General features: G+C 39.1%; 1 protein-coding gene across 4 annotated transcripts in view; it reads right to left on the reverse strand.

Moving 5' to 3' along the window:
- Positions 1 to 355: 355 nt before the first annotated feature.
- The window catches only part of BNIP2 (BCL2 interacting protein 2), a 2,487,402-nt gene continuing 2,472,803 nt past the window's right edge, over positions 356 to 14,954 (reverse strand). For 2 of the 4 annotated variants that reach the window (XM_044077379.1, XM_044077378.1), the window contains 2 exons: positions 1,483 to 1,526; positions 1,065 to 1,119 (listed from right to left, as the gene is read on the reverse strand). In XM_044077379.1, coding sequence (XP_043933314.1) covers positions 1,517 to 1,526 — 10 coding nt within the window. In that variant the 3' untranslated portion in view covers positions 1,065 to 1,119; positions 1,483 to 1,516. Of the gene's footprint in view, positions 1,120 to 1,482; positions 1,527 to 14,954 lie in introns of all 4 variants that reach the window. The other 2 variants (XM_044077377.1, XM_044077376.1) reach the window with 1 other exon arrangement.

A 14,954-nucleotide genomic window follows, 5' to 3' on the forward strand; every position in this document is an offset into this window, starting at 1 on the left:
GCCATAGTGGTATATGGGTTGGTATGAGCATATATGGCAGATGGTACTAAGTATCAGAGCATTACTGCTTAACTTGTATTCTTCTAGTGCTACATAATGAACCGTAATTGGGGCATTTATGAAGCGCACAATATCTACTAGACAAAAAGGTTCTAGCCCTTTGACGCTTGTTCCACTTTTCAGATGAAGTTACTTCTCTTTCTCCCAAACTAGTGTTTACATGAAGACTAACAAACAAATGCAACCTATCATATGCGTCATTAAAACAGTAAAAAAATGTATCCTCAACATAGGAAATGAATAAAAAGTAAGGGCATTAAAGTAAGCCTACTAAAAAACTATACAGTCAGACAGCTTGACCAAAACTTGGTTTAATGTAACAGTCCTGGAAACTTAATATTTTAATGGCACAGCAAAATGACATTCGGCACATATAAATGTGTAAAAAGAAATACACTTTTTACATTACATCTGTACATGAGACATAGACAGTAGTAAAAGCCTGAAGGCTGAAGCATAACACTTTAATAATGTCTAAAACTAAATGTTTCCTTTGCAAAATATTTTTTTTAACACAAAGTTCAACATGCATCTTACAAGCAAACAAAATTATATCAGCTGTCATGTATGGCTATTAAACCTGTGAAGGCATACAATATATGTTCCACAGGCATACATATACACAGAATTGCTCAAAAACTATCATAAAAATATATTAATCTCTGTCCTTAACCATTTATGAATATAAATATTTCACTGAAGAACATGCATCCTTACTCTACTGTATAATAAATTTGAGAATGTTACATAAAAAGTGGGACAAAGGTTGTGGCATCAAAAATACATTTATGATACATTATGTAATTACCATTAAGGCCCATTTCAAAAATCAAGTGTTTGGCATATTAATACAACAGTGAATATTCCATAACAGCCTGAAAAAGTTTTAAAAAGGCAATCTGTAACAGTGGTTTATAGACTGGTTGGACCGACAGAGCTTTATAAAAACAAGTAGCAGCCTTCCTTCTGCACATTCTTCAGTCTCCTTTGTGCTTGCACTTAAGAACTCAGTGCTTACTTTGTTCTTGCTCTGATTTCTCGTTAAGCTCCTGGTCAATCCTGCACAACACAAGACAGAGAGATCACTAAAACAAACAGTTGGTCAACACCTTACTTGAACCTCTGTTTTCAGACGTCTACAACCCAAGTGGTTCATTTTAGCATAAAGTGATTTTCAGAAACACATGCAACAGTATTCCATTTGCAACCAGTGACAGAGTGGGAATCCCCTAGAAAAATGAACAGAAATATTCCCGAACTGTGAATGCTATAAAAGTATATAAAGTTGTCATACTTACAAAATTCAGGAAGTTGTGGCTAGCTCAGCACGATGCAGTCCCAAAATAAATATTACACAGACAGTAAACTATTAAGACAACTTGTCAAAATTGTTCAGGCCACCTGTGCATTATGCATACTTGCCTGTAAGAACATCACGTAACACCTGGACTACTTTCTATTCTTTCCTGCAAATGAAAAAAACAGCACCAGTATGAAATTAAATCTAGGTGCTTGTCACTGTGGCTTACTTAAAATGGGTATTTAAGCAAAGTACAGAGAAGAAAGATACTACTGTAGCAGTATAACTATTGCTAAAAGTCAGTGGCGGCTGGTGACTTCAAATTAAAGGAGGGCTGCAGGAGACAGCTGAATGGGTGGGGCCAATTGGAAGGGGTGGGGTCAACTAAAAGGGGTGGAGCTATGTTCAAAACCACAACAACTGAAACTTTAATTAAATATGCTGCCCTGGGTGCTAAACAGTCATTACAAGAGTCCAATCAAGACAAAATGAAGTGTAGAAGAAAAAACTTTTTCAATTCATTGGCTACATGACAACTTACTTAATATCCAGAGGGAAACAGGTTGTGAGGCATGAAAAAATAAATTACTTTTTAAATACATTACTGGAATGCCAGTCAAAATCAAGTATAAAAAACAAAGCAGCACTCAACTCAAACCATTACATTCTTGCACTGCAGTTCTAATTATAATTTATATTCAGCTTTATAAAATTACCAAGTAACATGCTGAAAGTAGCAATCTCTGTGATACCCCCACTTGTAAAAATGTTTCTTATGCAGAAAAGACGTGCTGTCTGACAACAACTATCTACTTGTTTCATGGGGAAGACATGATCAAAGTAAAAAATGAACAGCAAACAGGAAACAAGCTCAAGATAAATTGCTTAAAGGATTCCTGCACAAGTTATGGACCACACATGATAGATTGGCATTCTGTTTATTTTATGGGTAAGCCTGCAAAGATGACTGCAAGTCTCCAATAAATGTAATGAGCTTCTGAAAATACTGTAATCCTGTCCTTTTATTACAAATACTGTCATATGCATTTCAATACCCAAGGCTTATACATTATCTAGTTATGTAAATATTCTCTGCATGGCAACAACGAAAAGGCTTTCAATGCTGGTAATTCTTTAACAGTATGCTTATTAAAGCTTACTTGCATCTTACAATCTCCGACAAGCTTACCTGATGCTCATTAAATCATTGCTACTTAAACAGAGCAACAGGGAACTGTGACAGCATGCATTTCCTGAATAATAAGAAGCATAAATCAACAGTATAAAAATCTGACAGAAAACCAGAACATTCTGCAAAATCAAGGACAGATGAAAAGCCACGGTCGTACTTGTGGTCTACCTTGGATGGGGGAATACTCTGCACACTTACACTGCATAACTGCTCCTTGCCTTCCTTGGACACATCCAGAGCCACTACAGTGGGGAGTGGGGTGCAACAAGTATGTCATAATTTGAAATGTCTGTGGCTGACTGTGATGGCTCTGACACTCATACCTCTCAACTTCAGAGCAAGAAATCTGGACAAAGCCATACATAGAACTAGAAGTGGGACACAGGCCCAAAAATAAGGACAATTTTTAAACATTGCTCTTATTAACTTAGATAATAGAACAGTAGTAGATCTTGCATTAGTACGAATTTTCTGAAGGGTATAAAATCTGAAACTCAAATGCCTGCCATTATTTTCTAACTTCAATCTTTAATGACTTGCCACTAATTTGCCAGAAAACCACAATTTTATGAAAAACAAACCAAAAATGTAAATATAAAGTTGCCACACAATACAGCTGGGAACCTGTCAAGAAAGGGACACCTTTTTAATATTAACACTGTTAACTTGAGCAGCTAACAAAATAAGAGCATCTACATGCATTTCTGAAATAAAAGTAATCTATAACTCTGATCATTATAGTTATATATAATTGTAAACCCTCCACATTTTCTTCCAAAATTGCCATTTTGGAGGAGGGATTATTAGGGGAGAGCAACATTTTGAGCCAAAATTGGGGACAATTGAGAGGTTTGGATATTCCTAATTCTACAAAGCGATTTGCACGTACCTCTCAAACTCTTAATGCAGGAAATCTGGACAAGGCCAAATATATTTGGGGAACATACAAACACTACTAAAAATTGCTCTTGTATAAACTTAAGACAGTTGATAGAATAACAGGTCTTGCATTAGCATGCATTTTTCTGAAGGTTATGACGTCTGAAACTCAATGTTTGTCATTTAGTGACTTCATTCCTAAATGATTTGCTAGAAAACCACAAATTTTATGAGGAACAAACCAAAAATAAGAAGCAAATATATATTCATTCTGCAAGAATATGGACAACTGAGAGGTATAGTTCAACTGGGGCTGTCTGAGTTTGCTACCCCCCTCACAAAATCATGGTCGAATGGAGCCTCCCCCCTGCAGCCATTCCAACGCCCCATTCCTTGGTTATTTTGCCCCATTTACCATAAACACTGTAATGTGCATACTGCTTTACTTCTGCAATGATTTAGATTTCATTTGAAAGTTTTATTTTGAATTTTACACACAAACCCTAATAGACATCTGTTAAACAAAGCAATGCAGTATCACAATGAAAATAGACAGCATTAAAACTTCTCTGCCCTTGAAACTCACAAGCATTGAAACAGCACTGAAACCCACATTCAAAGAAAATACATTTTGCCAGTGGCAGATAAAGATTAACTCTGGGCTGTTTTCAAAATCATAGGCCCCTTGAACATGAAACATACACATGCTCTTTGATACACCTTCCTGACTGTATTACATTATATTCCTTGCACAACACAGTACAGTTGCTAGAGGGCATTTTAAATTTATTGTTTTGAACATTTTTCCAGTGAACAATGAAACAAAATGCATGCACCAATGACAAAACTGCCCAATTCAGAACATTTCCATCATAAAACGTCTACTCAACCTTCTATAGTCCACCAGTATCGGTAAATATGCACAATCTCTGAAGTAGTAAAATCCACATTAAAGAAATCTGTAACTAATAAAGAGGTTGCTGCTAGCAAACAACTTTATATGTCATTGTTTCATCTACAAATAAAGTGCATGTTACCCTTGAAGAATAAATTGCCTATGTTGCATGCATTAAAAAAATGATAAGCTATTAATACCGCAACAGGGAATGGATAGCAAACTGATAAAAGGTTCATAGTTACTAGGTATCTTTGCCAAAAAGGACTGCAGCATTCACCCCCTTTACAACACAGTACAGTATCAGCAATGCATCTACCTACTTTGGGAGTAGAACCCACAGCCTTCTGCATCAAAAGCAAGTACACTACCTGTTGTGCTATTAATAATGCAAGCAGACTTAGCATAAGCAGCACTAAACGTTTGTTCCCCTGCAGCTCTCAGCTCCTTGTAAAATCTACTCGACACTCAGCTGTATCTCTGAACTTTGCAGCACAAGATATATGGAAAAAGCCAAAATTTATGGGGGGGAAAAAAGGCCAAATACCAGGGACACATTTTAAACATTGCTTGTATAATGTTGGAAAGTTGCTAGAATAAAATGCTGTGTTACCACCATACATTTCACTGCCACGTCTTGAACCCAGGGGACCCTGTGCAAAACAGTCAGAGAAACATACCACTATGCCAAATCAGCTGAAACAGAGGAAGACAAACTTAAATGGCTACTATTTAGTGAATTCAATTCTCACCATAGCTGTCAACCTCTTAGCAAAACACACCTGAAAAAAGCCAATAATGTGGGAATACAGCTGCTAAACATATTCAGTGAATTCAGTTCTCACCATAGCTCCCAACCTTAGCACAAAATACCTGGACGAGGCCAATAATGGGGGAATACAGTCCCAAAAATATGGGCAAATTTCAAATATCCATGTTATAAACTTAGACAACTGCTAGAATAAAAGGTTTTGTTTTACCATGTACTTTCTGAAGAATATGAAGTCTGAAATTCAAATGCCTGTTATTTTTAAACATTTGTTAACCAGGAAACGAGCCTGACTTGGAACAAAACAAAGCCAAATTTCAGCAGAGCAGGGAGAACCACTCCAGACACATCTTTGTAAGGGATAGGAGGACATGCAGACTCCACACAGAAGGCACCCCAGCCAAGAATCAAACCAGAGAACCTGTAGCTGTCAGGCAACAATGCTACCAGTGCACCACTGCACTACAAACCTTTGCAAGGAAATATGAAGATACAGAAACCACAGATATTATGATGAACAGAACAAATATGAGGCAAAAATCTGCAATTTTTTACAAATAGTGGTGGGTAGGGAATTCAGGTCCTTGCCTCCTGCATCCAAGGTACAGGTTTCAAGCCTGAGTATTTCTACCCACCACTGTGTGTTAACAAGGGCATTTTACACACACACACCCTTTGGTTTGAATAAACAGCTGCCACTCACAGAGCTATGAGATATTGCCACTAACGGAGCTTGTCACTGCCTGGATTAAATATACACACAGGAGCTGCCTTGCTTAAATGGAGCTATGAGATTCTTTCACATACACACCTTACCTGTAAATGGGTCCGGAAAGCAAACCCAGGTCCAACTCCATTGTCTCGAAGCAGCAAAACCCGCGCTTGATTTAACACTTTCCTGCAGAAGCTGTGAACTCAACTTACCTCACTCCTGATTGGTCCTGTGCTGAAATCCCTGCTTACCTCTCTCCTGATTGGTCCTATCTGTAGCTCAAGCAGTCCAGAGCTCCTTTCTTCTGTGCGGTCGTCTACCGCACACCATCTTGGGCATCTGCAGGGCAAAAAAATACCTTTTCTGCATCTGGACTGCTAACTCAGGCAGTCAGAGTTTGCAGAGATTCCTGGGCATCTGCGGGGCAGTCTGAGTATGTCCGCGCATGCGCGGCAGTTCCAGTACTCGGTAAAAAAAGAAACATTTTTTTTTAAAGTTTATGTTTTAATGTTATGTATTTCTTTTATTTCTAAGTGGGAGGGCTGCAGTCCTGCAGACCAACAGCATGAGCCGCCCCTGCTAAAAGTATTACTACTAGCTGAGGACAGGACAATCTGGCCTGATCGTCCAACAATCTGAATGAAGAAAGCTAGAAATAAAAAAAGACTGGCAAATGTCACGTAAAAGCCAGTCCTCCTTTCTTTTTTCCGTTTCTTTTTTTTGCTAGTGAACAGCACGCTGCACTCATTTTAATTAAATATCATCTTCACAGAAGTGTACTTTCTGTTGTCAGCATTTACCTTTTCACTAGTTCAGAAAAGGTGGTTCATAAGCATGCCAAGACCAAACCATACTACTATTCTAAATAACTGAAAAACTCTATATAATCCTTAGTACAATGTGTAATTCAGAATATGAACTTGCAGCTTATTAACTCTTACTCTGAAATCTCCCATAAAGGATAATAGACTACTGTGCCACCACAGTAATTTTTAACACTTCACAGAAAGAACTGACCAAACGTAACAATTATATTAGTACTCATCATATCAGACCTCCAAGAATGCCCTTATCACTAGGGTAAAAGACCCTGCGTACTTTCTACTAAAAACCTAAAACAAGCTTGCTTCGGCTGACAAAGTGTGAATTGTGTACATTTTCTTGGTCCACAGCTCCTGACAACTACAAACTGTATTCTGATTGCAAGAAAATGTAACAACTAAAAAGAGTTACAAAAGTACTGTTTGCTAACTATGGCCTCTGGCTTACTAAATTTGACTGGAATTAGGAGGTGTCAACGAAGCACTCGCTGACACAAATGTTCTCCAGGAAGGGCTGACAGACAAACAACTGGTGCTATGGACTAAGACTAAATGCTGAGAAATGCATAACAGTATCCTTCGGGAAGTCACCCACCCCTGGAAACTACCCATATTGACAACACACCCCTAAGAGTTGACCCAGTAGTCAGGGACCTGGGGACACACACAGACAGTAATCTAGCCTTTGACCATCAGGAGTCTACATTAGTGAGGAAAATATTCTTTGTTGTCCAACTTATAAACAAAAGTATGACATCTAGGTCCAAGGAAGTCATTGTTCCACTGTATACAGCATTCGTCAGACACATCATTGAGTACAATGCCCAATTTGGTACGTACCTAACCAGGCATTTCCAACACTTGGAACGTCCACAGAGGTTCCTCACTAAAAGAATACAGGGCGTAAGTAACATGTCCTTTGCAGACCGCCTGAAAGCCCTATCCCTGTATTCTGTCTCCTACAGTCTCCTGAGGGAAGATCTATGCATGACATACAAGGCACTGTTGGACCTTACTTTGATGGATCTCCTGCATATCCGCAAAATAAACAGTGCCAGAATTATTCATTCTAAAAACTTAAACCATGCCTGTGATATAAATAGGATCTGCTGGACAGACAGATAAGTATTCCAGAGACTACCCCCTTCTCTAGGCTCTCTATCCATGTGAAGCAGAGTTCCTCCCTAACCCAATTCAAGTGCAACTTGGACAATTGGATTGGGAACAAGAAATTCATCCCTGGTTTAGCACCTATGTCTTTAATGGACAAAGGCCGCCTGTAAATGGTTCCCTTCCCAGACCTCTGCTTGTTAATGTTTCACCTCCCAAGCCCCTGCTTATACTTATCAAGATTACCAGAACTTGTCAGCGATTTGAGATGCATGGCTAGGCTTACAAAGGCCCTTGCTGTCGTTATCCTAGTACACACCTATGAACCCAAGACTTTCCTGATGCAACTTTAGGAGACAAACATGGCAAAAAGGGAATGAATGCTGCACTGCAGAGGGACTCCTGAATAAACTACAGTTGTGTAACGATACTCACAACAGTACATATGCAAACAATGGGATTACTGCTGCTTGAAATCATACACATGGTTTGAAATAGGCAGGTCAATCTTGTGTCCTGATCTTTCTGGCAGTTATGCATTATTAGGGAATTTGGATGCAGTTGTGAAAGGATTTGTTACACAGCAACTTAAACTCTTCAGCTGTTTTGTACAATGCCTCAGGATTTGTACATCATGGGTACATACGGCAGTACTATGTGTAACTGCTGAAAACATCCTTAAGAAAATCCTTTTGGTCCCCCGAACTGAAGCTGTAATTAATTGTCCACAGAAACCAAGTTAAATCATCCCTGGTCTATCCTGTCTTGAGGTACCTTGTATTCCAGACTGTTGAAAACATCCTTAATCAAATCCTTATTTTCCAATATTGTATTGGTCCCCCGAACTGAAGCAGTAATTAATTGTCCAAAGAAACCAAGTTAAATCATCCCTGGTCTATCCTGTCTTGAGGTACCCTGGATTCCAGACTGTTGAAAACATCCTTAAGCAAATCCTTATCCTTATTTTCCAATATTGTATTGGTCCCCCGAACTGAAGCTGTAATTAACTGTCCAAAGAAACCAAGTGTATGTACCTTTTATAAAGTAGTCTGCATACCCAATAACAACCGAACTGAAGCAGTAATTAATTGTCCAAAGAAACCAAGTCAAATCATCCCTGGTCTATCCTGTCTTGAGGTACCCTGGATTCCAGACTGTTGAAAACATCCTTAAGCAAATCCTTATCCTTATTTTCCAATATTGTATTGGTCCCCCGAACTGAAGCTGTAATTAACTGTCCAAAGAAACCAAGTGTATGCACCTTTTATAAAGTAGTCTGCATACCCAATAACAATACTGTAATCCTACGTGTGTATGCTATCAGCCTACTGCTTAGCCCACTCAACCTGCTCTCCCCAGTCCATCACTCCCCCCTTAGATGCCCTAGCCCTCCTCTGTATTAAACTGATCCGCCCACTAGATGGTAGCACTCACCTATTTATAAATACTTAATTGTAAACTAAATAGCTACTAGATATTGACTGTCCTATATTGCTCTATTGCCCTTCCCCAACCTTTGTACTACATAACTGTAGAGCTCATACAAGTGATCTTGATACTCTGTCTTACTTTGCTCTATTGCTCTTCCCTTATCTCTGTAACCTCCCTCCTTCCCCTCTGTCTCTCGTAGCATTACTGTACCTTACCTCTGAGCCTTTACTAACTTGTGCTGCTATCCACTTTACTGATTGCTTCCTCACTGACTTGCTCATCCATCTCCTTGGCTCTCTCTAACTCTATGCAATATCTCCTCCTCCTCCTTCCGATTCCAGCTATTCTACCTCACTTCCTGCCTTAGTTTTCCCTATCTTTCTAGCCACCTATACAGCCCTTGCTTCCTGCCAATCCCTTCCCCTCTTTTTACCCCTTCCTCACCCCTCCCCCTATTTCTATAAATATATGTGTCCTCTCGTGGCGCCATTTTTAAAACAACTACCCAGTCCGCTCCTATCCTAGTTTGCGTAGGCTGCTGGCTCCACTCGTAGGTAAGTTTTTTGCCTTTATCTTGTTATTGTCAATATAAATAAACTGCATTTGTGCTTCTCACTGCTGTCTTAACCTTCAATCTGCATTACTTTTACTGGCTTATCTTATAGCTGCTTACTAACTGTATGCTTAGTTACTGGAAATATGCATGTTTGTGCTCTTTGGCGTTCCGTGCACCAGAGTGATATATCTGATTGAATCGCATGCTATCTGTCATTAAATTAACTTATGTTCATGAGTGACAGCTGTTTTTATCCTGTTTAGCTGTTTATTGTTGAAAATTATAGTGGGAAATTATTGTGCCTCGCTAAGCGTACTCTAGAGGGCCACATCTGCCTGAAACGCTCTGCCCTCTGCCCATTTACCAACTTACTTTCTTGAGCGAGAGCTGTTTTAGCCGGAGTGCTGTATATCAATGTAAAGCCATTTGTGGTACAGTAGTAAACGCTCTGCTCTTTTGCCCAATCCCCAAATTAACTTCTCGAGCGACAGCTGTTTTTTTTGCCCGACTGCTGCAGGATCTAGGTTAACAATAGTTAAACAGTGGTTAATGCTCTGCTCTCTGCCAAATTACCAAGTTTATGTCATGAGAGATAGCTGTTTTAGCCTGAGTGCTGTGTATCAGAGGTACAGTGGTAAACACTCTGCTCTCTGGCCAATTACCAACTAATTTTTCATGAGTAACATTTGTTTTAGCCTGAGTGCTGTTTGTTTGTGGCACAGTGGTAAATGCTCTGCTTCTCTTCCCAACTACCAACTAAATATCACGAGTGATAGATGTTTTAGCCTGAATGCCGTATATCTATGTAAAACAACAGTGGTTCAGTGGAAAACGCCCGCTCTTTAGCGCCGTTTGTTCCTGAGTGCTATTTCTGGTTGTATCCAATCCCGTCCCCATTTTTATTATCTTAAATTATTAATGATAACTTCTTTAGAATGTTTTGCCATACATTTATGCAAGCCAAAATGGAAAACGCTCACTCTTTGGTGCTGCATGTATCAGGGGGCTATAGCTGACTGAATTAAATGCTCTCCGCTCTTCTACCTAGATAAACATATTAGTGATAGCTGTGTTTAGCCTGTATGCTGAAAATGTATGTAAAGCTGACTGAAATGCATCATGCATGCGAATTGTTTGAAGTCTCTTTAATGTAATGTAGTTACTGTTAATGTTATGTGCTTTTCCTGCCTATTTAGTAGTATTACATTGCTGTTTCTGTGCTTTTCCTGCCTATTTAGTAGTATTACATTGCTGTTTCTGTTGCCAGATATATCTCTATGCAGTGTTTCCTCTTTTTGCATACTCGCAAAGCACAACCTCTTACAACTTAATCCTGCATTTCTCAACTAGTTGCTGTTTGTGACCCTATGATAGTAATTGTTTTATATCACTTCTCTTCTAGTAAATCATCCCTGGTCTATCCTGTCTTGAAGTACCCTGGATTCCAGACGGTTGAAAACATCCTTAAGCAAATCCTTATTTTCCACTATTGTATTGGTCCCCCGAACTGAAGCTGTAATTAATTGTCCAAAGAAACAAAGTGTAAGTACCTTTTATAAAGTAGTCTGCATACTCAATAGCAATATTGTAATCCTACGTGTGTATGCTATCAGCCTACTGCTTAGCCCACTCAATCTGCTCTCCCCAGTCCATCACTCCCCCCTTAGGAGCCCTAGCCCTCCTCTGTATTAAACTGATCCACCCACTAGATGGTAGCACTCGCCTATTTATAAATACTTCATTGTAAACTAAATAGCTACTAGATATTGACTGTCCTATATTGCTCTATTACCCTTCCCCAACCTTTGTATTACATAACTGTAGAGCTCATACAAGTTATCTTGATACTCTCTGTCTTACTTTGCTCTACTGCTCTTCCCTTATCTCTGTAACCTCCCTCCTTCCCCTCTGTCTCTCGTAGCATTACTGTACCTTACCTCTGAGCCTCTACTGACTTGTGCTGCTATCCACCTTACTGTTTCCTCACTGACTTGCTCATCCATCTCCTTGGCTCTCTCTAACTCTATGCAATATCTCCTCCTTCCGATTCCAGCTATTCTACCTCACTTCCTGCCTTAGTTTTCCCTATCTTTCTAGCCACCTATACAGCCCTTGCTTCCTGCAAATCCCTTCCCCTCTTCTTACCCCTTCCTCACCCCTCCCCCTATTTCTATAAATATATGTGTCCTCTCATGGCACCATTTTTAAAACAACTACCCAGTCCCCTCCTATCCTAGATTGAGTAGGTTGCTGGCTCCACTCGTAGGTAAGTTTTTTGCCTTTATCTTGTTATTGTCAATATAAGTAAACTGCATTTGTGCTTCTCACTGCTGTCTTAACCTTCAATCTGCATTACTTTTACTGGCTTATCTTATAGCTGCTTACTAACTGTATGCTTAGTTACTGGAAATATGCATGTTTTTGCTCTTTGGCGTTCCGTGCATCAGAGTGATATATCTGATTGAATCTCATGTTATCTGTCATTAAATTATGTTCATGAGCGACAGCTGTTTTTATCCTGTTTAGCTTATTGTTAAAAATTATAGTGGGAAATGATTGTGCCTCGCTAAGCGTACTCTCACTGATAAAAAGAACTACTATTGTAAACTACAGCAAACTCACCATAATAATCCTCAAAAGCTCTGGTCAAGCTTAAATAGACTACTTAATCCAGGCCACTCTAGCACACCATCCCCACTAGGAACTGATAATAATACCCCCCAGCAAATTGCCAATGCCTTTAACACCTTTTTTACAGACACTATACAATCCTTAGCCCGTCAACTATCCATAGACAGCACTATTCTCCCTATCCCTTTACCTGACACTCTACCTACCTTCCAACTTCAACCCATCTCTACTGCCTACATCCAAAAAATCATCCAAAAACTTAAGCCGTGCACCCCATCTGGACCAGTTACCGTCAGAATATCTGCAAAGAGCTGCTAAATCAGTAGCCTACCCTATATCTATCCTTATAAATAGAACCATCAACGAAGGAAACATCCCAGACATTTGGAAAATCTCCCATATAACCCCTTGCATAAAGGTGGTAACTCTAATGATTATTCCAATTACAGGCCTACAGCTCTCTTATCACCCCTAGCTAAGTTTATGGAAAAATGCATTCATCACCAGCTAATGGACCACTTAACCCAACACAATATCTTGGCAAACTGCCAACATGGCTTCAGGCCCTACCACAGCACCACTACTGCTCTCCTTTCTTTCACCGACTCCATCAACTGTAACCGTAATAGCAATAGCCTTTCTTCAGCACTTTTTATTGATTTATCTAAAGCTTTTGATATGGTTAACCACTCCTTGCTTATAAAGATCTTTGAATCCTTCTCTCTAGACAACAAGGCTATCCTCTGGTTTAAATCCTACCTTAATAATAGGCAACAAGCAGTTCTCTGGGAGAATGAGTTATCCTCCCACTTGCCCATCTCCCTTGGAGTCCCTCAGGGCTCCATTCTAGGTCCTCTCCTTTTCTCCTTGTTCATCAATGATCTGAATGCTGTAATCCCTCAAGTAACCACTATACAATATGCAGATGATTCCACGCTCATATGTACTGCCAATACTTCATCTGAACTTCAAACCCTAACCCAGAAAGTCTTTAGCACAGTAGAAGCTTGGTTCTTGAAACGCTGCCTCCTGTTGAACGCTAAAAAGGCCACGCTCTTGCTCTTCTCACCTAACACTAAGCCCCCCCCCCCCATTGATTTCTCAATAAAATCCACTAATGGCACCCTTATATCCCCAGACTCCTCCACCAAACTGCTAGGTATCACAATTGATAACAATATCACCTTTGATAACCATATTAACAATACCATTAAAATAGTAAACAGGAAAATAGGCTCCTTATATAGAATAAAACCTTTCTTAACCCCAACATCTAGAGTTAAAATTGCTCACTCCCATTTAATCTCACCTCTTCTGTATGCTTCACCCATATACACTAACCTAAAAAAAAACAAATCTTGTCAAACTAGCCAACTCCTATAACAATATAGCAAGATTTGCCACTGGGAGCCATTATAGAATTCACCATTGTCTGAACCTACAGCAACTTGAATGGTTAGAACTAAAAAACATTTTGATACTTTCACAACTCACCATAGTTCATAAAATATTTTACCAACCAAACAACACACCTATACTTTCCAAACTTATTACCCCTTACAGAAATCTCAATTCCTTATGATCTTCCAGGAAACTTCTTGCTAATACAAGCAAGTCTAATAATCTGGCAGGTGACTCCTTATTCAACAATACCGCTGGAAAAAACTGGAATATGCTGCCACAAGAGTTAACTATACTTCCCTTGCTGCCACATTTTAAACAGACTCAAGAAACACCTTAAGACACATTGGTTATGCCCCTGTTCCAACCCTGACTAATCCTCTGATTTCCTCTACTTTACCACTATACTGTATACTCTTCTATAGCCCTTTTAAGTAGTGAATATCTCAAGTAATTTTTCACAAGTCTTGTCATGAATGTTCTGTCTCAATTCTTCTGTATTTTTGTTCTGTCTCATTCCTTCTGTATATATTTTTTCTCAAATAACACTCTCTAAATGACCTTTCCTATTTTCTGTATAATCATTGGAAATAAATCTTTTCTTTCCTCAAGAATTAGCTGATACTTAGCATGATAACATAATTTCCTTGTATTGTGTGTGATATGATCTGGAAAAAAAAAATTGTTTTTCTATGACATTGTGATGTCCTTACTGTATCTTTGTGTTCACAAATGGAGCTTATCTCCTCGGGCCTCCACTGAAAATGGACATACAATCCAGCTGGACTAGCCCGGTTAACAAATGTAAAATAAATAAATAAATGTATACTCTTGCACATAGATATGTCAACTTTTATTTGTTACTGCTCCTTGCACATTGCCACTATATTACAATTTTGTGCATTCTCAATATGTTAGGTCACTACTGGGCTAAAGGGCACTACGGTTAATGCTGGACCGGACCATGTGTGCTACTCACTGTAAATACAATATATAGCAGGGATTTGAAACTCACAGCCCTCAGACCTTCAAAGCTGTTATAATTCTATGCAAGGGAAGCTTCTACACTACATTTCAAGCTGCTACAATGACTTTCTTCTTGTTTTGTATATTGTGGCCCTTATACGACTGTGCTAGTACTTATACGAGTGTGCTAGTACTTACACAAGCATCATGATCACTTTTTATTTTTACCAC

The sequence above is a fragment of the Protopterus annectens genome, chromosome 7.part0 (genome assembly GCF_019279795.1).
Source record: "Protopterus annectens isolate FY-2018-M chromosome 7.part0, PAN1.0, whole genome shotgun sequence".
In the NCBI taxonomy this organism is placed as follows: domain Eukaryota; kingdom Metazoa; phylum Chordata; order Ceratodontiformes; family Protopteridae; genus Protopterus; species Protopterus annectens.